Source organism: Gouania willdenowi, chromosome 15 (genome assembly GCF_900634775.1).
Source record: "Gouania willdenowi chromosome 15, fGouWil2.1, whole genome shotgun sequence".
In the NCBI taxonomy this organism is placed as follows: domain Eukaryota; kingdom Metazoa; phylum Chordata; class Actinopteri; order Blenniiformes; family Gobiesocidae; genus Gouania; species Gouania willdenowi.
In genome coordinates, this window is record NC_041058.1 from 16,698,339 (window position 1) to 16,724,559 (window position 26,221).

Sequence of the window (26,221 nt, forward strand, 5' to 3'; positions counted from 1 at the left end):
CTGTTCTGGGGCCTGTTTTGTTTTTATTGTATCTGATGCCTCTTGGTCAGTTGATCTGTGGTTTTAAAAATGTGTCTATATCCAGTTGTACTGCTCCTTTAATGACTCAGAGTTTCACTTTTTTATCAAAGTTCTTAGATTGTATATCCTGTATCAAAAACTGGTTGTCATCAAATTATCTCCAGATAAATTGATACAAAACAAAAACTCTGATCATCGCTCCTGATTAAAAAAAAAAAAAAAAAATCCCTCTTATTAAAAACTCCCTTGGTGATCTGGGCTCATCTGTTAAAACCAGCCTCAGAAACCTTGGGGTTGTTTCGATCAGTCCATGTCTTTGGAGGGACATTGTCGTCAATTGACTAAAAACTGTTTTTACCACCTGAGAAAAATCCCTGAAGTGAAGCATCTATTATCAAAATCAGATCTGGAACTGGTCATACACGCATTTATATCATCTCATATTGACTATTGTAATTCTGTTTTTACTTGTTTTAATAAGTCGACCCTAAACAGACTCCAGATTGTTCAGAACGCTGCTGCCAGACTTTTAACTGGTGCTTCTAGAACATCCCACATCACCCCCATTCTTGCTACTCTGCACTGGCTTCCAGTTAAGTTTCGCATATAAAATATTAGTTCTCAGGTTCCGAGCATTACATGGTCAGGCCCCTAAATATATCTCAAACTTGTGCCCCTACTCATCAGGGCGATGCCTTCTGTCTTCAGGTCAGGGTCTCCTAAAGATCCCAAAAACTAAATTTAAAACCACAGGAGACTTGGTGTTCCAGACTGTAGCTCCCAGACTCTGGAATAACCTGCACCAGTCTCTCAGGGAGATCAACTGTGTGGACACTTTTAAAAAAACTGCTGAAGACTTCACTTTACAGAAAAGCTTTTAGTTAACTGGATTTTAATTTTTAATTATCCTTTAATGTTGCTGTTCTTATGATGTTTATGCACTCTTGTTTTATTATTCTATTGTGTTGCACTTGTACTTTTACCACAACTCTGTACAGCACTTTGTGATTTTATCTGCAAAAGCGCTTTATAAATAAACTACTTACTACTTACTTACATCAGAATTTGTAATCTAACAGAGACTCCAAGGACTATAAATGCGACCTTTTTACGGATGAGCCCATGTTTTGTTAATGCTATTATACGTATACGCTTCAGCATATATAGGAGCTGGTCATATCATTAGAATATCGTATATTATATTCATTCATTACACTGATATATTTCAAATGTTTTTTTCTTTTAATTTTGATGATTATAACTGACAACTAATGAAACTCCCAGTGTACTCTTCTCTCAGAATTTAAGCAGATGAATATTTTGAATTAAAAGGATAACAGGAAGTGATCTGAAAGAATAGGATTTTGAGGATATATTGTTTGGTAGTCAATATCTAAACCATATGTTAGAACAAGGTCCAGTCAAGGTCAATCAAAAAAAAAAAAACCTTTTCAATTCAAAAATAACATTTCTTATTTCTTATTACAGGTTTCTTAGACAAAACCTGCCAGCGAAGCAGGTTCAGTTCACGGAGAATGTTAATGGTGACATACTCATAATAGAACTTAGCGCTCTTTCAGGAATGGAATACTCAGAGTTTCCCTCATTTGATCCCGAACATATTCATAGTTTGAACATAACCCGCTATGGCAAGCCCTTTTAACATTTAATAAGTCTGGCGGACATGTAGCAATTTAGTTTTCACTAGTGGAAATTACATTTGAACATGTTCAAATGTAATTTTGACATGTTGAAATGTTAATTCAAGATATCTGTAAAGCCATTTTCACACGTAACAAATATATTTCAACATGTCAAAATGTCATTTCGACATGTAGAAACTGAATTACAGATATCTGCAATTACATTTTTACATGTAACAATTGAATTGCAGATATCTGCAATTCAATTGTTACATGTAAAAATGTGCCATTGACTTCCATTCAAATTGAATTGCAGATATCTGCAATTCAATTGTTACATGTAAAAATGTAATTGCAGATATCAAGAATTCAATTTCGACATGTTGTAATTCAATTGCAGATATCTGTAATACAATTGTTACGTGTAACAATTGAATTGCAGATACCTGCAATTGAATTGCAGATATCTTATTAAATGTTAAAAGGGCTTGCCATAAACCCACTTTCAGGAATACCAAGGCCTCCTCCTTTCAATTGTTACGTGTAACAATTGAATTGCAGATACCTGCAATTCAATTGTTACATGTACAATTTAATTGTTACATGTAACAATTGAATTGCAGATATCTGCAATTACATTTTTACATGTAACAATTGAATTGCAGATATCTTATTAAATGTTAAAAGGGCTTGCCATAAACCCACTTTTAGGAATACCAAGGCCTCCTCCTTTCATATCCACTTTTCCATAACCCCGTGACGTCATCCACGGGGTTAAAGAAATGTGTTAGGAGAGTATAGGAAAAGGGGATCACGTTTGTTTTGACAATCAGTCGAACTTCCACTGTGTGACGTAATAATGCAACTGACGCGTCTCCTTTCCTCAGAAAATTCGAACACTCTTTTATCTTAGAAAGAAAGGAGAATTCGAACGCAGCTGAAGTCCACAGCAAAGAAAACACACTTCCCATTTAGACACATTCTACCCTGACCGCCATTGGGTGCTAACAAAGTTTTCCCTCAACATTAACAGTGTAAAATCACGAAGAAGGTGTGCAGTGATACTTCTTCCTTAAGTCTGACTGTGTTCACACAAAATTACTATCAGTCTGCGGTCATGGCTCTTTTTTACAGAAGTGCTGCTTTGCTGCTGAAGCCTTACCGGGCCTCTCAGCTCCTACCGTCCGCTGCTCACCTCTACAGCTCAGGTATGTGTTTAAAAAACTCCTGCTCCTCCGTTCATAGTTACAGAACTGTTGGTCATCTAACAATGTCATGACAGCTGCGTCATTGCATGTGCGACACACATTATGAAAAGTGCAGAATACAGTTACCTTTGCTCACATTTTAACTCGTTTACGTGATACTGTACGTAAATTGGAAATGTGTAATGTGTACAAATGTGCAGTTTATTAAACTTTACAGTTGTCTATAGTTCTACATAGTTTACATAATTTTACATTTTCAGAGAGCTGCAGAACCAATGCACATCAGAAGGAACACAGCTGAATTTGTCCCAATACTCCCATGTAGCCCCACTACTTGTTTATTTGTTTCCAACCAAAACACCGAAATGGGCCGTGGCTATTCGTACGGACGAACGTATGAATAGACTAATAATCTAGTCATACGGAGCACCCCTCATTGACCAGTTTAGGTGACGTGATAGGTGCACCACGTGACTTAAAGTTCAATTTTATTTTAGCTTATAATTATTTTTAGCTACCCCGCTAACCCTTTTATTTTAACCCTAACCCAGGAAAAACCCTAAAATGTTTATTGTATGTTTATGTATTTTTAAATGTAGAATTTGCCGTGTTAAATATGTTAAAATGAAAAAATATATATGACAAAAGTGGGATTCAAACCCACGTTAGCAGAATGTAGGATTCTTGACTGCGGTGCCTTAGACCACTCGGCCAACGTATGTTTTCTTCTAAATAGTTCTGGGGTCTGATACCTTTTCGTATGAATAGACACTTAAAATAAATTATTATGCAAATTATTAGTCCCATTGCAGTTATGGGTATAAATGTGTACGAACCTCACTAAAATAAAATAAAATTGCAATTATATAAATTCATTTGAATGTTTCAGACAATAAATCTATTAAAAATATGAAAAGATGTATGGCTACTCGAGCCAAAACAGTTTGATAACTCCTGGACTAGATGTACGTTATTGTAGAATCTAAATGTCAAACTCACGGCCCGGGGACCAAATCCGGCCCTTTGGAGCATTCAATTTGGCCCAACAATAGAAAATAAAAATGACAGAGAAAACATGAATCATTGTGTAAATGAAACACTATTTGCAAGGACTCGCACACAGTTTTCCCGGTGTTAATATCGCATGATTACAGTCATTTTTAATGTTAAGCAGTTGAAAAAACTAAAAATTCTTACATTTTTTTTTTTTAAATCTAGGTCATTTAAAGTAAAGATCCTGTTATTTTGTGGAAAATGTCTATTTGTACGGTTGCTGTACAGACAACCCCTGGTGCTATTGGTATGGTTACCGATGTACACGTATGTATGTCAGAAGAATACTCATAAATGGCCATGACAACTCTGTACAAGTTACCTGCTTTTTAATATCTAAAGTCGAGCTCCAAGGAATGGGCCGTATGGCAGTTGCTTTAAAACATTTTTCTGCTGTTCATATTTTTTTAAATGAAACAAACTCTCCTTCTCTCACACACATATACACACTAAAGGACAAACATGAGTTTCTCATCCTGTGAATGTTTAAGCACATGATAAACTGTGTTTAGTGGTGCACCTTCACCTTTTGATGAATAATTGACCAGAGCTTCACCTTTTCTTTGGTGTCTCTTTTCAGGACATGATGGCCTGATATGGATGTTGTTGGAGAGTCATTTACTCCGATTGATTTTCAAGTGAAAAAAAATGACTGTAATTGGAAAAAATGCCAGTCACCAAAATCGTTATTGAGTTGTAATTGAACATGGATGATTGAAGACGTAATTGTAATTAAAAAATGTAACTGACCCCAACCCTGCCTCTGACTAAACTGTTGCTTTATTCAATGCAATTAAATTATAGTAAATGGTAATAAATTGGTGTGACGATAAATAAATGTACTTTTTGTTGATACCTGAACATCATGTTAATGTCCTCCTGATGCAGGTGCTCAGAATAACTACATTTTAGTGGAGAAACGAGGTGAGAAACGCAATGTTGGGTTCATCCAGCTGAACCGACCCGAAGCTTATAACGCTCTGTGTGACGACATGATGACTGAGATGGGGAATGCACTGGATGCGTTCGAAGTAGACAAAGACATCGGAGCTATCGTCATCACAGGCAGCGACCACATATTTGCTGGTGAGAGACACAGGCAGAGTCAATTATAATTGTAATTAGTAATTAATTACAATTATGGTGTAATTTATTTAACTTTTTAAATTGGAAAGAATATGTTTCTATTGTAATCGTTGGAGATGCTAACACAAGGGGAAGGTTACGTTTTATGGGGTTATTTATTTCAGGTTCGGTAATTGTGATTAATTACATTTTAACTTTAGTAATTAAGAACATAATTGTAATTGACTTTCAGGTTAAAATGACAGTTGTAATTGTAACTATAATTGGAAAAAATGCCAGTCATCGGAATCATAACTGAGTTGTAACTGAACATGGATAATTGAAGATGTAATTGTAATTAAAAAGTGTAATTGACCCCAATGCTGGACCCAGGCATCATTCACTGTGTCTCCTTCCATCCCTCACAGTGAAGATGGGTTTAAAACCATTGATGGTTACTGTTAATGTCTCCTCTGTTTATCAGTTTGTGCTGACAACGAAGAAATGCAGAATCGAGCCACGAAAGAGTACCTCAGAAGAAACGTCCTCGACCACTGGAATCGAGTGTCCACAGTTAAGAAGCCTGTGATCGCAGCCGTCAATGGGTTTGCTGTAAGTTTACTCTTTGATTGTGTATAGAAAGATTTAACTGTGGAAGGCAATGTTAGGAGGATTATACTCTGTAGTAAAGGAACTGACAGCAGGCAATGATCAAAATCAAACATTTGTCAGATATACTATGTTTAGTTGAGGTTTTATTTATTCAGACAAGGTTGTTCTAGAAATTTTTATCTCCTGACATGTTTCGACTGTCAACTGTCAGTCTTCCTCAGAGGAGTTCTGCTGATCGCCTTTGTTGTTTTGAAGTTTCACTTGACTTAAAAAAGATCTTTCTAAAATTCTGTCAGCAATGATGGAAAATGGACAATACTGATGTTGTGCATAAACATCGGAAATTTTACTTTTGATTTCAGTGACATTTGACGTTATTCTAAGATCATTGAAAGAACAATGTTTGTTGCTCATGCAGCAAAGATGCTTGACTTTATTTGCCTGTGGTCACATTCCAGCTGGGTGGAGGCTGTGAGCTGGCCATGATGTGTGATATTATCTACGCTGGAGAAAATGCCATGTTTGGTCAGCCTGAAATCCTGTTGGGGACGATTCCTGGTAAAATAAATATGAACAAAAAACCCAATATGACCAGAATGTCGTTGTTTTTTCTAAATGATCTCCATCATGTTTTTGTGCCTGCAGGGGTCTGGGGCACCCAGCGACTCTGTAATGCTGTGGGAAAATCTCTGGCTATGGAGTTGTTGCTGACAGGCGACAAGATCAATGCTCAGGTGGCCAAACAGTCAGGTAACGACACGTTTGGAAGCAACATTTGTTCTAGCGTAAATCATCAAAAGAAATTAAAAACTAACTTCTATTGTAGAAACAAACCATCAATCAGTAAAAAACAATGTGTGACATATTACAAAACACACAAAGGTATTGAAAATATATGAAATTATCTTATGAAAACATAGATACAGTATATATTACATACATCAGTGAAAAATCTTTAACTGCATTGGTTTTTCTTCAGGTTTGGTGAATAAAGTCTATCCAGTGGATCAGCTGGTCTCTGAAGCCATTAGGTGTGGAGAGAAAATAGCTGCACACTCCAAGAAAATCACTGCTATGGTTAAAGAGTCTGTTAATGCAGGTGTGTAGAGATTAAATGTATTTGTAATGCTATAACTTCTCATTTTACTAAATTAACTCTGTTTCCATAGTGTTTCCTTGGTTAAACAACAACGAATGAGCTCCCTCTGGCTGAACGCAACCTTTGCAACTGTAAGTACAGCACAATATTAATCAGAGTTAAAAGAAAAGAAGATTCTTGATCTCAATGAGACCATCCTGATTAAATAAATTAAAAATTTCCACAGGAATTTAAGGAATGTTCAAAAATACAAACTTTTCATGGGAATTATTAACTGTATAATATAGTATAACTGTAAACTGGGAATAATTCTAACAGCTGTATCATTTCCAAACCTAAATATTAGCACCCATACCAACTAATACAGTTAAAATAAACATTTTAATTCATTTATTTGACAGTAAAATTTAACAATTATTTAAAGTTGTGTGAGCATCATGTTTAAACATCGAAAAATGTGATTTCAAATCAATACCTTTATAACCAAAAGTCTCAAACTGCAGCACTGATAGTAATAACTGCTCTTCAAGCACAAACAGTGCAGTGTTTGTTTTAAATGATTATATAATTCTTAAAATATTTGAATATTTTTTTTTACAACAAAAACATCAATATTTTGTTTAACATTAACACCATGTTTGAAATTAGGGTTAAGCATACAGGAGGTGTGGCGTTTTGAGGCTACACCCCCCTGTATAAATATTCTCAGGTATATTTGCTTGAAATCTGTATTTAAACATTTTAACTATATTTAATGGCTAACCTTCACGTTTGTAAACTCCATGTTTATTCCCATGGAAAGTTTCCAACTTTGTAAAGTCCTGTAATTTAGCAACCCTTACCCTGACATGAATGTAATGCACAGATCTGTATTTATTCTGCAGGATGATCGTAAAGAGGGCATGACTGCATTTGTGGAGAAGAGGAAAGCCAGTTTCCAAGACAAGCAGAGAAGATTCATCACTGAATGTTTATCACCACCACGAGGATAAACATAACACCCCCCTCCCTTCCACCATTACTAGGGAACAGGTGAGCAAAGAGCTTAAAAGACTCCGACCCAGGAGGGCAGCGGGCCCAGACAGTGTGTCCTCGGATGCTAAAGGCCTGTTCTGCTGAGCTGGGGGAGCCGCTTCAGCATGTCATCAGCATGAGCTTGTGACTTGGAAAGGTTCCTGTCTACGTGCTTCACCCCTGTCCCTAAGAAGAGATCAACTGCAGTTTGTGTACCAGGCGGGGGTGGGCGTAAACGATGCCATCCTCTTTTTACTATACAGGGCTTAGTCTCATCTGAACAAAAGGAGCAGCGTGATGAGAATCATGTTCTTTGACTTCTCAAGCCCCTTTAAAACCATCCATCCCCTCCTACTGAGAGACCAGCTGACCGAGTTGAGTGTGGACACGCATCTGATGAGATAGATCACTGACTACCTCACTGAGAGACCACGGAACTTAGTCTTCCGCTGTGAATGGGCTTGGTGAAATCCAGGTAGTTGACTATATCAGGATACATAATAGGCTAAAGACTCTCCGGGTCGTCAATGATCAAGACGAGGAGCTGACTCATATGGATCTGCACCACCAATAAACCATATCTTCTCCAAATATCATGTCCTTTCGTGTGGACCAAGTCCTTCCCTGTATGCCTTTGCATATATAATGCGTTTTGAAGAGGTTTTCTGTGATTTATCCATCGCAGACTACACCTCCAAGAGCCTCGAACATGTGACGTCAACATGTGCTCACCCCAACATGGCCGTGCATCCGGGTTACTGCCCAGAAAGTGACGTCAGTAAAAACCCTTTATATTATCATTTAATACATTAAAGTACTCACAGAGAATCAACATAAGGAAACTATATTCTTGTATGAACATAATATATAACATTGATGTGGAGTACACATAGATGTTTAGATGCATTGATTAAAAAAAAAAAAAATTTACAAAGAATGTAAAAGTACACTTCCAAATGTGTTTTTAATCAACAGTTTTGAAAGAAAACTATTTACATTAATATATTACTTTGATTTTCAACAAACTATTTACTTTAACTTTATAATACTTCAATTGTAAAGAAACTATTTACATTAACTTTATAATACTTCAGTAATAAACAAACTAGTAAAAACAACTGTTTACAATGTGGTTCCTGCCTTGTAAAGAATGCCCCTCCTCCCAACCAGCCCAATCAAAAACCTTATTACATGTTTCCAAATTTAGCGTTACTGGATGATAATCAATAATAAGTTTATGAATTTGGAATTGAATGTATTCCTAATTTCTGGCTTCACTTTATGCAGGGCAGGAAGCAGACCTCTTTAAAACATCTCATCCTCAGTCAGAGCTGGAGGAGGAGGAGGAGGAGGTCTCCTGAGGTCCTGCAGGATAACCTGCTCCACCTCACTTGGAGGGCCTTGGCTGGGCCTCTTCTTTGCTCTTTTTCCTTGAAAAAAAAAACATATTATATATTAATAGCTTATCAAGTCAATGTTACTTAAATATGATCATATATATATTTTAATTGAACATTAAATGAGGTAATAATAATAATACATTTAATTTATAATGCACTTTTCATTCCAATGAATCTTAAAGTGCTTCATTTAAAAACACAATAAAACTACACAAGATTTAACACTTAAAAGCTTTCCTAAATAAATATGTCTTTAGTTGAGCTTTAAATGAGTCCAGACTCAACATTGTCATCACTGGTATACCAAGCATTTATAGATACATTTTATTGATAACAGAATGCAAAACAACTTCTCTCATCACCACCAGCATCATCATCACCAGCATCCTCTCCATCTTCTCCTTCTGCTCCCTCTCCCTCACTCATCTGATAGTTTACCTGTGAGTGACAGCAAACACAGCATATGAAACACAATACTATATTTAAATCATGACACTGACCTGTGGAGAGGCCTGATTATTAACCTGGTATACTGTATGTTTCTATATGTCTGCACTGATCAACAAACACCTCCTGCATCATGTTGCTGCTTGTCTCTAGGTGAAACAAAGGGGTAACAGGAGTATTTCCACCGTGGATGTCTCTGCAGCTGACCCACTCCACTTCTCCTGACTTTTTTTTCGTCTCATAAACATAAACCACCAGTGAAAAAAGCCGGTGTGATTGATGGGCGTTAGGCAGGGGTACAATTTGAACAATAACACAGGAAAGAACAAAGGGTTTTTGAGAGTTTTTATTGATTTGTTTATTTTTATGTGGTTTTTGTAAGTTTTGTCATTTTGTATATTTTGTTGTTTGATTTGCAAATTAATGATTTTTGTGTATATATATATATTTGTTTTTTTTATTTTTTTTTCTTCAGTTATGGTTGTCACCTTTTTTATTTTTATTTGTTTTGGAGTCATTTTATGTATTTTTGTCATCCTTTTTTCTTGTAATTTTAAATGTTTTTGTTTCAGTAATTTTGCTGTTTTTTGTGTATTTTTCCTAAGGTCTTTTACGGAGAGGACCCTCTTGGTGCTTTTTGCCTACATTTTCAAGTTGTGTAATACCACAAGGTGGCGCTGTTGTGCTATTACACGCTCTAAAAAAAATAAATAAATAAAAGTTTGGTTTTAGGCCCTCAGGGCTTAAACATGGATGGTTGATGCATTAAAAAAATAAATGACACCTCATTTGTTTCATCATTACATTAAAGTCTCTCTATTATCTTTGGAAAATTTCAATAATGATCTTGTGGTTTAATTAGAGTTGTCGATTAACAGGTGGTATTCTTGGCACCCTATTGGGTCTCACCTGTGGGGGACGCAACACCCCCACTTTCATAAAAATTAAAATTAAGTGACTGAAATGAGCCAAAAGCAGTCAAGAGTGGCAAAACAATTGACAAAGAAAGGGAAACGGGTGGTATATAATGCTTAGATGAGCAAAATGTGGCAAACAATTGTGAAAAAATGACAAAAATGTGGAAGAAGAAAGAGGAAAAATGTAGGGGGAAATGAAACGAATGTGGGCAAAAGATAGGTTATTTGGAGGAAAAGTGGAAGAAATGGTTAAAGAATTGAATTGGATAAAAGTGTCAAAAAAGAACTTGGACAAAATTTAGGTAAAAGGGATATTGATGGGCAAAAGAAAGCTAACATCTGAAAAAAACAAAAAAGTGTCAAATTTTTTGGAAAAGGGGGGAATGGGAAAAAGGAAGTGGAAAATGGCCAAAGAAAAAGATTAAAAAAAAAAAAAAAAAAGGGGTTAAAAAGTTTTCTGGGAGAATGATGATGATCATGATCACTGACTGAATAACAGCTTTATTATGGTTTTAGTAAATTCATTTCCTCAGATCTATATTTCCTCTGCTGGATGATCGTAAAGACGGCATGACTGCGTTTGTGGAGAAGAGGAAAGCTTTCAGGAATGTAATACTCATAGTTTCCCTCATTTGATCCCAAACATACTCATAGTTTGAACATAACCAGCTTTCTGGAATACCGAGTCCACAGCAAAGAAAACACACTCCCTTCCTGACCACCAGAGGGTGGAAACAAACTGCTCCCTCAATATTAACCGTGTAAAATCCAACCGCCAAAACAAATCCACAAAGAAGAGAACGGCGTAAAATCAGGAAGAAGGTGTACAGTGATACTTCTTCCTTCAGTCTGACTGTGTTCACACACATTACTGTCAGTCTGCGGTCATGGCTTTTATTTCCAGAAGTGCTGCTTTGCTGCTGAAGCCTTACCAGGCCTCTCAGCTCGTCTCTACAGCTCAGGTATGTGTTTAAAGGATTCCTCATTCAGCTGGTTGGTCCATTACTGTGACACGTGTTACCTTAAAGGCGGGCATACACTGTGTGATGTTTGGCTTATTTTGAGCCGATTATTTTGGGATCGTGCGAGTCTGCTAAATCGTGTGTCGTGCATCGTGTAGAATACATGGGGTCACGAGAAGCGATGAACACCTCACGACCAGCTCCCGATCAGCAATCATATGGTCGTAAGGAAATCAAACAAAATCCAGTCGCTCCTCGTGAGGGTATCTCACAGTTGAAGCAGTGCCACGGACCGGCTTACCGTAAACACTCGCACTGCGCATGCGCGAACACCGTAGGACCGCTGTAAAATTGACGGACTGTACTGCCCACGTCTGTCCAGTCAGCTCCTGGTCCATCACATCGCTGTCTTTTCTTTTTTAAAGCTCTTTTTGCTGAGATTTGCGTGTCTCTCCACTTCCGGGTTTTTCTTCTTCGTCTGTTTTAATGGTGACGCTTCAGAGTTTTTATTCTTCTCATTTGTACGTTGCATTTCCGGGAACAAGACCCCGACGTGTCGTGTATGAACGTACAGTGTGAGCAGTCAGATCGAATCAAAATATCGGTCCGTATAGTGTGAGAACATGCATCATGAGCTGCCCACATTCGGGTTCTGCACATGAGTCGCACAGCTTGAGCTGGAGCTGAGTACAAGGATTGAAAAAATCACAGTGTATCCCAGCCGGTGTGGCCGCCATATTGTGAGGGTCAGTCTGTCCTGTCAACCCAAACAAGTCGACGCGATATGTTTTCTGAAGAAAACCACGAAAATATAGATTTGCGTGACTGTGTAGAATCATTCATTTTTAATTTATTTATAATTATGGAAGTAGCATGCTGTTCGAATTTTGAGATACTCTTGTGTTCAGTACCTAAGATAGCATACAGAGACATTATCAGATGTTTTCCAATTTATTACAGAAATGAATCAACAATATCGAGTCAATAGGAGGAACAGGCTCTCATCTAATATACAGCTGTGGGCCTCAGGGTCGGCTCTCTCCTTGGGCCTCGAACGTAGTTTTCTCAGCATTTTTACTCCATGTTATCTAGTGTTTCTCCTCCTCATGGCTGCACATGTCGTCTTTTGTTATATGTAAAACATTTGTGATTGTCAAGGACAAACTTGAGCTCATCAAAGATAAAGACATTCACAAATTATATAGGACAAAGCATACATTTCAAAAGTGTAAATCTAACAGTACTTTTTTAATTAGATGTTTTACATTTAGAAATCAAACTATTAGTTATTGTAGTTAGTTAAAGATGACATTTACTATATAAAGCAATACAAATTCAAGATTGATTTATTCATAATTATTTATCATTTAGGGATCTATTGTCTGCTTTATTAGGTATAAAAATGAGTTTTTAAAATGTTTTAAGTTTAATATTAAAACTAGAATTATTTATATTTGTTAATGATTTAGATTTTGTGTATTTTTTAGTGTTAATCTGAGTCTCCCAGTTATTTATATCTGATTTGTCTCATTGCTCATGTACTTCGTTATATTGTTAGATTTAGATTAAGTTGAAATTAGATGTTCTGAAACTGTCCTTGTCCTGAAAACAGCTTTGAAAAAAGTTGGCCTGACAAAGGATATATTTTATTAACAGGATTATTGAGTATAAATATATATAATTATAGTATTACACACAAAAATAAACCATGAATAATTCATTTCAACAATACCTATAGAAAGTGTTGTACATTATAACATTTTTTGTGGAACAAATGTAAATATTTACACACAATAACATATTTACCTATCATACATTCATTTGTTACATATTTACCTATAATATTACATGTGTATATGTATATATGTTCATTACAATTACATATATTTACATTGGAGGACTGATGGAGGCATTGGAATATAAACCCTTTGTTTTCCCTCTGATACAGTCAAATGATGTGTGACGACCTTGGTAGATCTGGTTCAGAAAACAAAAGTCCCAGATGGCAATGGGTGAAGAGGAGAAGGACGACAACGGAGCATCAAGTCTGCACAACATCCTTGGTGAAATAGAAAACAGCCTTAAGCGGCTGGTGACATTTAAAAAAAAAAAAAAAAAAAAAGCAATAATTTCTTAATGGCTGATAAATAATACAACTTCTTATGTGTCTATATGTAGAATCACATTTACATATTTACATTGAGACAATCACATTACCACAGTTAATGGATGAAAAAACAAAACATCACTTCTAAAATTTCTGCAGTTTTGTTTTGAAAGAAAAAAAAAAAAGGTCTTTCTAAAATTCTGTCAGCAATGATGGAAAATGGACAATACTGCTGTTGTGCATGAACATTGGAAATTTTACTTTGATTTCAGTGACATTTAACGTTATTTTAACGTCATTCACTGTCTCCTTCTATCCCTCACAGTGAAGATGGATTTAAAACCATTGAAGGTTACTGTTAACGTCTCCTCTGTTTATCAGTTGGTGCTGACTATAAAGAAATGAAGAATTGAACCATGAAAGAGTGCCTCAGTGGAAACGTCCTCGACCACTGGAATCGAGTGTTCACAGTCAGGAAGCCTGTGATCGCAGCCGTCAATGGGTTTGCTGTAAGTTTACGCTTTGTGTCTTTCTTCAAAAATATACAATGTGAGCAGAATGTCATATCTAAATGATCTCCATCATGTTTTTGTGCCTGCAGGGGCCGGGGTTAGTCAGTGACTCACTCGTGCTATGGGTAAAACTCTGGCTATGGAGATGGTGCTGACAGGTGACTGGATCAGTGCTCAGGAGGCCAAACAGTCAACACGTGTGGAAACATTTGTTCTAGTGTAAACCATCAAAAGAAATTAAAAAGTAAATATCAGTCAGTAAAAAAACATTGTGTAACATATTACAAAACACACAAAGGTATTGAAAATATATGAAACCATCTTTTGAAAACATAGACGTATATTACATATATCAGCGAAAAATCTTTAACTGCATTTGTTTTTCTCAGGTTTGGTGAGTAAAGTCAATCCAGTGGATCAGCTGGTCTCTGAAGCCATTAGGTGTAGAGAAAAAATAGCTGCAACCTCCAAGCTAATCGCTGCTATGGTTAAAGAGTCTGGTAATGCAGGTGTGTAGAGATTGAATGTATTTGTAATGCTAAAACTTCTTATTTTACTAAATTAACTCTGTTTCCATATTGTTTTTCTGGTTACACATCAGCGTTTGAGCTCACTCTGGCTGAAGTCAATCGCTTTGAAAGGCGTTTAAATGTCAATGTTTGAAAGTAGAATTTAATATTTAAGTTTTGTGAGCATCTTGTTTTTTTTATAGAAGGTAATATGATCTTAAAACATCCAAAATGTGATTTCAACTCAATCCCTTTATAACCAAAAGTCTCAAACAGCAGCACTGATAGTAATAACTACTCTTCAAGCACAAACGGTGCAGTGTTTGTTTTAAATTATTATTCTCAAAATATTTGACTTTTTGTTTACAACAAAAACATCAATATTTTGTCAAGCATTAACACTGTGTTTGAAATTGGAGTTTGGCATACAGGGGTGTGATGTTTTGAGGCCACACCCCCCCGTATTAATATTCTCAGGTATAATTGCATGAAATCTGGTTAGGTCGAGATGATGCTCAAATTAATTTTCCCAACTATATTTAATGGCTAACCTTAAAGTTTGTGAACTTCCTGTTTATTCCCTTTAATTTGCATGGAAAGTTTCCAACTTTGAAAAATCCTGTAGTTAGCAACCCTTACCCTGACATGAATGTAATGCACAGATCTGTATTTCCTCTGCAGGATGATTGTAAAGAGGGCATGATTGCATTTGTGGAGAAGAGGAAAACTAGTTTCCAAGACAAGCAGAGAACATTTAAAGTTAAGATACTATTTCACAGTTCATAATATCCATGGAAACATTTGAGTGATCTAGAGATTCTTGTTGGTGTGAGCGATCTCAGTGTTTATCAACATTTTTACTAACACTGTTATATTTTGTTTAATACCTGTATTTCTTTAGGCATATAATTGTATATTTTACAAATAAAGTTCTGTTGTGATTCACACTAATGCATTTAATTGTCACTGGGTGTTTTATGTGTACCTGCAAAAAAAATATTGACACCCTTAACATTGTTTTTTTCTAAGAAAAAATACTAACCAGTTTTGACCGTATGATATTCAGTCTTAAGAGCTACAAGATATCAAAAGCTGTGTAAACTAGCATTAATACCAACGCAAAAATTATACACTTTTAAACCAAACCAGGGAGAACAATGTCTGCATTTCATAGTCAGTAGTTCTACATCAGGAGAACAGTTACATGAGACTAGCTTACTGCTCCTGTCAAACTGAAACAGTGTTAGCCCCTCAATGCTAACCTCATCTGGAACGGATGGTTTCAGCCACGTTTCTGTGAGAAATATAGCGTAGCAGTCCCTCATCTCCCGTCTTACATTTAAACCCAGCTTCAGGTAGTCCAGTTTGTTCTCCATGGAGCGGACATTAAAAAGCAGGATGGAAGGAAGCGGCGTTTTGTGAGGATTAGCTTGTAGCTTGGTTGCTAGCCCCGCTCCTGCTTCCGATCACACCGCTTGCGTCTCCTCCGCTGGCGGACATCGCTGGTACGAGGCTCCGCTGCTTCGCAGGCTGCTGGATGTGTAGCCATCCGAGGCTCCGGAGTAAGTCAGAGTAGTCGCATCTAACGGACTATAACTGTTTGATTTGCCTAAATTGCCTGGCGGTCGTATATTATTTTAGAGTAAGTACACTGCAGGTTCACTGTGAAATTATTAGAACTGACTGAGTTATCTGTTGATATACTGTATATCGTTACTAACGTGAGCATCTGCAGCCGACCTCCAAACTTAGTCTTCCGCTGTGAATGGGCTTGGTGAAATCCAGGTAGTTGACCATATCAGGATACATAATAGGCTAAAGACTCTCCGGGTCGTCAATGATCAAGACGAGGAGCTGACTCATATGGCTCTGCACCACCAATAAACCATATCTTCTCCAAATATCATGTCCTTTCGTGTGGACCAAGTCCTTCCCTGTATGCCTTTGCATATATAATGCGTTTTGAAGAGGTTTTCTGTGATTTATCCATCGCAGACTACACCTCCGTGAGCCTCGAACATGTGGCGTCAACATGTGCTCACCCCAACATGGCCGCGCATCCGGGTTACTGCCCAGAAAGTGACGTCAGTGAAAACCCTTTATATTATCATTTAATACATTAAAGTACTCATAGAGAATCAACATAAGGAAACTATATTCTTGTATGAACATAATATATAACATTGATGTGGAGTACACATAGATGTTTAGATGCATTGATTAAAAAAAAAAAAATTACAAAGAATGTAAAAGTACACTTCCTAATGTGTTTTTAATCAACAGTTTTGAAAGAAAACTATTTACATTAATATATTACTTTGATTTTCAACAAACTATTTACTTTAACTTTATAATACTTCAATTGTAAAGAAACTATTTACATTAACTTTATAATACTTCAGTAATAAACAAACTAGTAAAAACAACTGTTTACAATGTGGTTCCTGCCTTGTAAAGAATGCCCCTCCTCCCAACCAGCCCAATCAAAAACCTTATTACATGTTTCCAAATTTAGCGTTACTGGATGATAAGTTTATGAATTTGGAATATAATGTATTCCTAATTTCTGGCTTCACTTTTTGCAGGGCAGGAAGCAGGCCTCTTTAAAACATCTCATCCTCAGTCAGAGCTGGAGGAGGAGGAGGAGGAGGAGGTCTCCTGAGGTCCTGCAGGATAACCTGCTCCACCTCACTTGGAGGGCCTTGGCTGGGCCTCTTCTTTACTCTTTTTCCTTGAAAAAAAAAAACAAACAAAAAAAAAACATATTATATATTAATAGCTTATCAAGTCAATGTTACTTAAATATGATCATATATATATTTTAATTGAACATTAAATGAGGTAATAATAATAATACATTTAATTTATAATGCACTTTTCATTCCAATGAATCTTAAAGTGCTTCATTTAAAAACACAATAAAACTACACAAGATTTAACACTTAAAAGCTTTCCTAAATAAATATGTCTTTAGTTGGGCTTTAAATGAGTCCAGACTCAACATTGTCATCACTGGTATACCAAGCATTTATAGATACATTTTATTGATAACAGAATGCAAAACAACTTCTCTCATCACCACCAGCATCATCATCACCAGCATCATCTCCATCTTCTCCATCTGCTCCCTCTCCCTCACTCATCTGATAGTTTACCTGTGAGTGACAGCAAACACAGCATATGAAACACAATACTATATTTAAATCATGACACTGACCTGTGGAGAGGCCTGATTATTAACCTGGTATACTGTATGTTTCTATATGTCTGCACTGATCAACAAACACCTCCTGCATCATGTTGCTGCTTGTCTCTAGGTGAAACAAAGGGTTAACAGGAGTATTTCCACCGTGGATGTCTCTGCAGCTGACCCACTCCACTTCTCCTGACTTTTTTTCGTCTCATAAACATAAACCACCAGTGAAAAAAGCCGGTGTGATTGATGGGCGTTAGGCAGGGGTACAATTTGAACATTAACACAGGAAAGAACAAAGGGTTTTTGAGAGTTTTTATTGATTTGTTTATTTTTATGTGGTTTTTGTAAGTTTTGTCATTTTGTATATTTTGTTGTTTGATTTGCAAATTAATAATTTTTGTGTGTGTATATATACTGTATATATATATATATATTTGTTTTTTTAATTTTTTTTTCTTCAGTTATGGTTGTCACCTTTTTTATTTTTATTTGTTTTGGAGTCATTTTGTGTATTTTTGTCATCCTTTTTTCTTGTAATTTTAAATGTTTTTGTTTCAGTAATTTTGCTGTTTTTTGTGTATTTTTCCTAAGGTCTTTTACGGAGAGGACCCTCTTGGTGCTTTTTGCCTACATTTTCAAGTTGTTACTACCACAAGGTGGCGCTGTTGTGCTATTACAGGCTCTAAAAAAAAAAAAGTTTGGTTTTAGGCCCTCAGGGCTTAAACATGGATGGTTGATGCATTAAAAAATAAATGACACCTCATTTGTTTCATCATTACATTAAAGTCTCTCTATTATCTTTGGAAAATTTCAATAATGATCTTGTGGTTTAATTAGAGTTGTCGATTAACAGGTGGTATTCTTGGCACCCTATTGGGTCTCACCTGTGGGGGACGCAACACCCCCACTTTCATAAAAATTAAAATTAAGTGACTGAAATGAGCCAAAAGCAGTCAAGAGTGGCAAAACAATTGACAAAGAAAGGGAAACGGGTGGTATATAATGCTTAGATGAGCAAAATGTGGCAAACAATTGTGAAAAAATGACAAAAATGTGGAAGAAGAAAGAGGAAAAATGTAGGGGGAAATGAAACGAATGTGGGCAAAAGATAGGTTATTTGGAGGAAAAGTGGAAGAAATGGTTAAAGAATTGACAAAAATTGGAGAAAAGTGTCAAAAAAGAACTTGGACAAAATTTAGGTAAAAGGGATATTGATGGGCAAAAGAAAGCTAACATCTGAAAAAACAAAAAAGTGTCAAATTTTTTGGAAAAGGGGGGAATGGGAAAAAGGAAGTGGAAAATGGCCAAAGAAAAAGATTAAAAAAAAAAAAAAAAAAGGGGTTAAAAAGTTTTCTGGGAGAATGATGATGATCATGATCACTGACTGAATAACAGCTTTATTATGGTTTTAGTAAATTCATTTCCTCAGATCTATATTTCCTCTGCTGGATGATCGTAAAGACGGCATGAATGCGTTTGTGGAGAAGAGGAAAGCTTTCAGGAATGTAATACTCATAGTTTCCCTCATTTGATCCCAAACATACTCATAGTTTGAACATAACCAGCTTTCTGGAATACCGAGTCCACAGCAAAGAAAACACACTCCCTTCCTGACCACCAGAGGGTGGAAACAAACTGCTCCCTCAATATTAACCGTGTAAAATCCAACCGCCAAAACAAATCCACAAAGAAGAGAACGGCGTAAAATCAGGAAGAAGGTGTACAGTGATACTTCTTCCTTCAGTCTGACTGTGTTCACACACATTACTGTCAGTCTGCGGTCATGGCTTTTATTTCCAGAAGTGCTGCTTTGCTGCTGAAGCCTTACCAGGCCTCTCAGCTCGTCTCTACAGCTCAGGTATGTGTTTAAAGGATTCCTCATTCAGCTGGTTGGTCCATTACTGTGACACGTGTTACCTTAAAGGCGGGCATACACTGTGTGATGTTTGGCTTATTTTGAGCCGATTATTTTGGGATCGTGCGAGTCTGCTAAATCGTGTGTCGTGCATCGTGTAGAATACATGGGGTCACGAGAAGCGATGAACACCTCACGACCAGCTCCCGATCAGCAATCATATGGTCGTAAGGAAATCAAACAAAATCCAGTCGCTCCTCGTGAGGGTATCTCACAGTTGAAGCAGTGCCACGGACCGGCTTACCGTAAACACTCGCACTGCGCATGCGCGAACACCGTAGGACCGCTGTAAAATTGACGGACTGTACTGCCCACGTCTGTCCAGTCAGCTCCTGGTCCATCACATCGCTGTCTTTTCTTTTTTAAAGCTCTTTTTGCTGAGATTTGCGTGTCTCTCCACTTCCGGGTTTTTCTTCTTCGTCTGTTTTAATGGTGACGCTTCAGAGTTTTTATTCTTCTCATTTGTACGTTGCATTTCCGGGAACAAGACCCCGACGTGTCGTGTATGAACGTACAGTGTGAGCAGTCAGATCGAATCAAAATATCGGTCCGTATAGTGTGAGAACATGCATCATGAGCTGCCCACATTCGGGTTCTGCACATGAGTCGCACAGCTTGAGCTGGAGCTGAGTACAAGGATTGAAAAAATCACAGTGTATCCCAGCCGGTGTGGCCGCCATATTGTGAGGGTCAGTCTGTCCTGTCAACCCAAACAAGTCGACGCGATATGTTTTCTGAAGAAAACCACGAAAATATAGATTTGCGTGACTGTGTAGAATCATTCATTTTTAATTTATTTATAATTATGGAAGTAGCATGCTGTTCGAATTTTGAGATACTCTTGTGTTCAGTACCTAAGATAGCATACAGAGACATTATCAGATGTTTTCCAATTTATTACAGAAATGAATCAACAATATCGAGTCAATAGGAGGAACAGGCTCTCATCTAATATACAGCTGTGGGCCTCAGGGTCGGCTCTCTCCTTGGGCCTCGAACGTAGTTTTCTCAGCATTTTTACTCCATGTTATCTAGTGTTTCTCCTCCTCATGGCTGCACATGTCGTCTTTTGTTATATGTAAAACATTTGTGATTGTCAAGGACAAACTTGAGCTCATCAAAGATAAAGACATTCACAAATTATATAGGACAAAGCATACATTTCAAAGTGTAAATCTAACAGTACTTTTTTAATTAGATGTTTTACATTTAGAAATCAAACTATTAGTTATTGTAGTTAGTTAAAGATGACATTTACTATATAAAGCAATACAAATTCAAGATTGATTTATTCATAATTATTTATCATTTAGGGATCTATTGTCTGCTTTATTAGGTATAAAAATGAGTTTTTAAAATGTTTTAAGTTTAATATTAAAACTAGAATTATTTATATTTGTTAATGATTTAGATTTTGTGTATTTTTTAGTGTTAATCTGAGTCTCCCAGTTATTTATATCTGATTTGTCTCATTGCTCATGTACTTCGTTATATTGTTAGATTTAGATTAAGTTGAAATTAGATGTTCTGAAACTGTCCTTGTCCTGAAAACAGCTTTGAAAAAAGTTGGCCTGACAAAGGATATATTTTATTAACAGGATTATTGAGTATAAATATATATAATTATAGTATTACACACAAAAATAAACCATGAATAATTCATTTCAACAATACCTATAGAAAGTGTTGTACATTATAACATTTTTTGTGGAACAAATGTAAATATTTACACACAATAACATATTTACCTATCATACATTCATTTGTTACATATTTACCTATAATATTACATGTGTATATGTATATATGTTCATTACAATTACATATATTTACATTGGAGGACTGATGGAGGCATTGGAATATAAACCCTTTGTTTTCCCTCTGATACAGTCAAATGATGTGTGACGACCTTGGTAGATCTGGTTCAGAAAACAAAAGTCCCAGATGGCAATGGGTGAAGAGGAGAAGGACGACAACGGAGCATCAAGTCTGCACAACATCCTTGGTGAAATAGAAAACAGCCTTAAGCGGCTGGTGACATTTATAAAAAAAAAAAAAAAAAAAGCAATAATTTCTTAATGGCTGATAAATAATACAACTTCTTATGTGTCTATATGTAGAATCACATTTACATATTTACATTGAGACAATCACATTACCACAGTTAATGGATGAAAAAACAAAACATCACTTCTAAAATTTCTGCAGTTTTGTTTTGAAAGAAAAAAAAAAAAGGTCTTTCTAAAATTCTGTCAGCAATGATGGAAAATGGACAATACTGCTGTTGTGCATGAACATTGGAAATTTTACTTTGATTTCAGTGACATTTAACGTTATTTTAACGTCATTCACTGTCTCCTTCTATCCCTCACAGTGAAGATGGATTTAAAACCATTGAAGGTTACTGTTAACGTCTCCTCTGTTTATCAGTTGGTGCTGACTATAAAGAAATGAAGAATTGAACCATGAAAGAGTGCCTCAGTGGAAACGTCCTCGACCACTGGAATCGAGTGTTCACAGTCAGGAAGCCTGTGATCGCAGCCGTCAATGGGTTTGCTGTAAGTTTACGCTTTGTGTCTTTCTTCAAAAATATACAATGTGAGCAGAATGTCATATCTAAATGATCTCCATCATGTTTTTGTGCCTGCAGGGGCCGGGGTTAGTCAGTGACTCACTCGTGCTATGGGTAAAACTCTGGCTATGGAGATGGTGCTGACAGGTGACTGGATCAGTGCTCAGGAGGCCAAACAGTCAACACGTGTGGAAACATTTGTTCTAGTGTAAACCATCAAAAGAAATTAAAAAGTAAATATCAGTCAGTAAAAAAACATTGTGTAACATATTACAAAACACACAAAGGTATTGAAAATATATGAAACCATCTTTTGAAAACATAGACGTATATTACATATATCAGCGAAAAATCTTTAACTGCATTTGTTTTTCTCAGGTTTGGTGAGTAAAGTCAATCCAGTGGATCAGCTGGTCTCTGAAGCCATTAGGTGTAGAGAAAAAATAGCTGCAACCTCCAAGCTAATCGCTGCTATGGTTAAAGAGTCTGGTAATGCAGGTGTGTAGAGATTGAATGTATTTGTAATGCTAAAACTTCTTATTTTACTAAATTAACTCTGTTTCCATATTGTTTTTCTGGTTACACATCAGCGTTTGAGCTCACTCTGGCTGAAGTCAATCGCTTTGAAAGGCGTTTAAATGTCAATGTTTGAAAGTAGAATTTAATATTTAAGTTTTGTGAGCATCTTGTTTTTTTTATAGAAGGTAATATGATCTTAAAACATCCAAAATGTGATTTCAACTCAATCCCTTTATAACCAAAAGTCTCAAACAGCAGCACTGATAGTAATAACTACTCTTCAAGCACAAACGGTGCAGTGTTTGTTTTAAATTATTATTCTCAAAATATTTGACTTTTTGTTTACAACAAAAACATCAATATTTTGTCAAGCATTAACACTGTGTTTGAAATTGGAGTTTGGCATACAGGGGTGTGATGTTTTGAGGCCACACCCCCCCGTATTAATATTCTCAGGTATAATTGCATGAAATCTGGTTAGGTCGAGATGATGCTCAAATTAATTTTCCCAACTATATTTAATGGCTAACCTTAAAGTTTGTGAACTTCCTGTTTATTCCCTTTAATTTGCATGGAAAGTTTCCAACTTTGAAAAATCCTGTAGTTAGCAACCCTTACCCTGACATGAATGTAATGCACAGATCTGTATTTCCTCTGCAGGATGATTGTAAAGAGGGCATGATTGCATTTGTGGAGAAGAGGAAAACTAGTTTCCAAGACAAGCAGAGAACATTTAAAGTTAAGATACTATTTCACAGTTCATAATATCCATGGAAACATTTGAGTGATCTAGATATTCTTGTTGGTGTGAGCGATCTCAGTGTTTATCAACATTTTTACTAACACTGTTATATTTTGTCTAATACCTGTATTTCTTTAGGCATATAATTGTATGTATATTTTAAAAATAAAGTTCTGTTGTGATTCACACTAATGCATTTAATTGTCACTGGGTGTTTTATGTGTACCTGCAAAAAAAATATTGACACCCTTAACATTGTTTTTTTCTAAGAAAAAATACTAACCAGTTTTGACCGTATGATATTCAGTCTTAAGAGCTACAAGATATCAAAAGCTGTGTAAACTAGCATTAATACCAACGCAAAAATTATACACTTTTAAACCAAACCAGGGAGAACAATGTCTGCATTTCATAGTCAGTAGTTCTACATCAGGAGAACAGTTACATGAGACTAGCTTACTGCTCCTGTCAAACTGAAACAGTGTTAGCCCCTCAATGCTAACCTCATCTGGAACGGATGGTTTCAGCCACGTTTCTGTGAGAAATATAGCGTAGCAGTCCCTCATCTCCCGTCTTACATTTAAACCCAGCTTCAGGTAGTCCAGTTTGTTCTCCATGGAGCGGACATTAAAAAGCAGGATGGAAGGAAGCGGCGTTTTGTGAGGATTAGCTTGTAGCTTGGTTGCTAGCCCCGCTCCTGCTTCCGATCACACCGCTTACGTCTCCTCCGCTGGCGGACATTGCTGGTACGAGGATCCGCTGCTTCGCAGGCTGCTGGATGTGTAGCCATCCGAGGCTCCGGAGTAAGTCAGAGTAGTCGCATCTAACGGACTATAACTGTTTGATTTGCATAAATTGCCTAGCGGTCGTATATTATTTTAGAGTAAGTACACTGCAGGTTCACTGTGAAATTATTAGAACTGACTGAGTTATCTGTTGATATACTGTATATCGTTACTAACGTGAGCATCTGCAGCCGACCTCCAAACTTAGTCTTCCGCTGTGAATGGGCTTGGTGAAATCCAGGTAGTTGACCATATCAGGATACATAATAGGCTAAAGACTCTCCGGGTCGTCAATGATCAAGACGAGGAGCTGACTCATATGGCTCTGCACCACCAATAAACCATATCTTCTCCAAATATCATGTCCTTTCGTGTGGACCAAGTCCTTCACTGTATGCCTTTGCATATATAATGCGTTTTGAAGAGGTTTTCTGTGATTTATCCATCGCAGACTACACCTCCGTGAGCCTCGAACATGTGGCGTCAACATGTGCTCACCCCAACATGGCCGCGCATCCGGGTTACTGCCCAGAAAGTGACGTCAGTGAAAACCCTTTATATTATCATTTAATACATTAAAGTACTCATAGAGAATCAACATAAGGAAACTATATTCTTGTATGAACATAATATATAACATTGATGTGGAGTACACATAGATGTTTAGATGCATTGATTAAAAAAAAAAAATTACAAAGAATGTAAAAGTACACTTCCAAATGTGTTTTTAATCAACAGTTTTGAAAGAAAACTATTTACATTAATATATTACTTTGATTTTCAACAAACTATTTACTTTAACTTTATAATACTTCAATTGTAAAGAAACTATTTACATTAACTTTATAATACTTCAGTAATAAACAAACTAGTAAAAACAACTGTTTACAATGTGGTTCCTGCCTTGTAAAGAATGCCCCTCCTCCCAACCAGCCCAATCAAAAACCTTATTACATGTTTCCAAATTTAGCGTTACTGGATGATAATAAGTTTATGAATTTGGAATATAATGTATTCCTAATTTCTGGCTTCACTTTTTGCAGGGCAGGAAGCAGGCCTCTTTAAAACATCTCATCCTCAGTCAGAGCTGGAGGAGGAGGAGGAGGAGGAGGTCTCCTGAGGTCCTGCAGGATAACCTGCTCCACCTCACTTGGAGGGCCTTGGCTGGGCCTCTTCTTTACTCTTTTTCCTTGAAAAAAAAAACATATTATATATTAATAGCTTATCAAGTCAATGTTACTTAAATATGATCATATATATATTTTAATTGAACATTAAATGAGGTAATAATAATAATACATTTAATTTATAATGCACTTTTCATTCCAATGAATCTTAAAGTGCTTCATTTAAAAACACAATAAAACTACACAAGATTTAACACTTAAAAGCTTTCCTAAATAAATATGTCTTTAGTTGGGCTTTAAATGAGTCCAGACTCAACATTGTCATCACTGGTATACCAAGCATTTATAGATACATTTTATTGATAACAGAATGCAAAACAACTTCTCTCATCACCACCAGCATCATCATCACCAGCATCATCTCCATCTTCTCCATCTGCTCCCTCTCCCTCACTCATCTGATAGTTTACCTGTGAGTGACAGCAAACACAGCATATGAAACACAATACTATATTTAAATCATGACACTGACCTGTGGAGAGGCCTGATTATTAACCTGGTATACTGTATGTTTCTATATGTCTGCATGATCAACAAACACCTCCTGCATCATGTTGCTGCTTGTCTCTAGGTGAAACAAAGGGGTAACAGGAGTATTTCCACCGTGGATGTCTCTGCAGCTGACCCACTCCACTTCTCCTGACTTTTTTTCGTCTCATAAACATAAACCACCAGTGAAAAAAGCCGGTGTGATTGATGGGCGTTAGGCAGGGGTACAATTTGAACATTAACACAG

At 36.5% G+C, this 26,221-nt stretch overlaps 1 protein-coding gene and 2 long non-coding RNA genes across 8 annotated transcripts; all 3 read left to right on the forward strand.

Moving 5' to 3' along the window:
- Nucleotides 1-2,512: 2,512 nt before the first annotated feature.
- Nucleotides 2,513-9,503, forward strand: LOC114476864 (enoyl-CoA hydratase, mitochondrial-like). Of its 2 annotated transcripts, XR_003675642.1 has the most exons (9): nt 2,513-2,872; nt 4,814-5,011; nt 5,475-5,602; nt 6,061-6,160; nt 6,248-6,352; nt 6,582-6,701; nt 6,772-6,832; nt 7,586-8,190; nt 9,484-9,503. XR_003675642.1 is itself a non-coding variant. In XM_028468856.1 (8 exons), exons 1-7 carry the CDS (start codon nt 2,782-2,784, stop codon nt 6,798-6,800), a joined length of 771 nt encoding a protein of 256 aa, XP_028324657.1. In that variant the 5' UTR covers nt 2,513-2,781; the 3' UTR covers nt 6,801-6,832; nt 7,586-8,203. The 2 variants fall into 2 exon arrangements, 1 of the variants encoding a protein (XP_028324657.1); XM_028468856.1 differs by lacking the exon at nt 9,484-9,503 and having other exon boundaries at nt 7,586-8,203.
- A 1,777-nt stretch (nt 9,504-11,280) lies between these two features.
- On the forward strand, nt 11,281-15,318 carry LOC114476882 (uncharacterized). 3 transcript variants are annotated; one of them, XR_003675648.1, is made up of 5 exons: nt 11,281-11,441; nt 13,390-14,057; nt 14,150-14,304; nt 14,450-14,569; nt 15,251-15,318. It is a non-coding gene; the product is annotated as an uncharacterized LOC114476882 (long non-coding RNA). The 3 variants fall into 3 exon arrangements; XR_003675649.1 differs by having other exon boundaries at nt 13,390-13,504; nt 13,930-14,057; nt 14,450-15,313; XR_003675647.1 differs by having other exon boundaries at nt 14,450-15,313.
- Nucleotides 15,319-19,462: 4,144 nt separating this feature from the next.
- LOC114476880 (uncharacterized) lies at nt 19,463-23,581 on the forward strand. Of its 3 annotated transcripts, none has more exons than XR_003675645.1 (5): nt 19,463-19,623; nt 21,571-22,238; nt 22,331-22,485; nt 22,631-22,750; nt 23,432-23,581. It is a non-coding gene; the product is annotated as an uncharacterized LOC114476880 (long non-coding RNA). The 3 variants fall into 3 exon arrangements; XR_003675646.1 differs by having other exon boundaries at nt 21,571-21,685; nt 22,111-22,238; nt 22,631-23,581; XR_003675644.1 differs by having other exon boundaries at nt 22,631-23,581.
- Nucleotides 23,582-26,221: the final 2,640 nt, after the last annotated feature.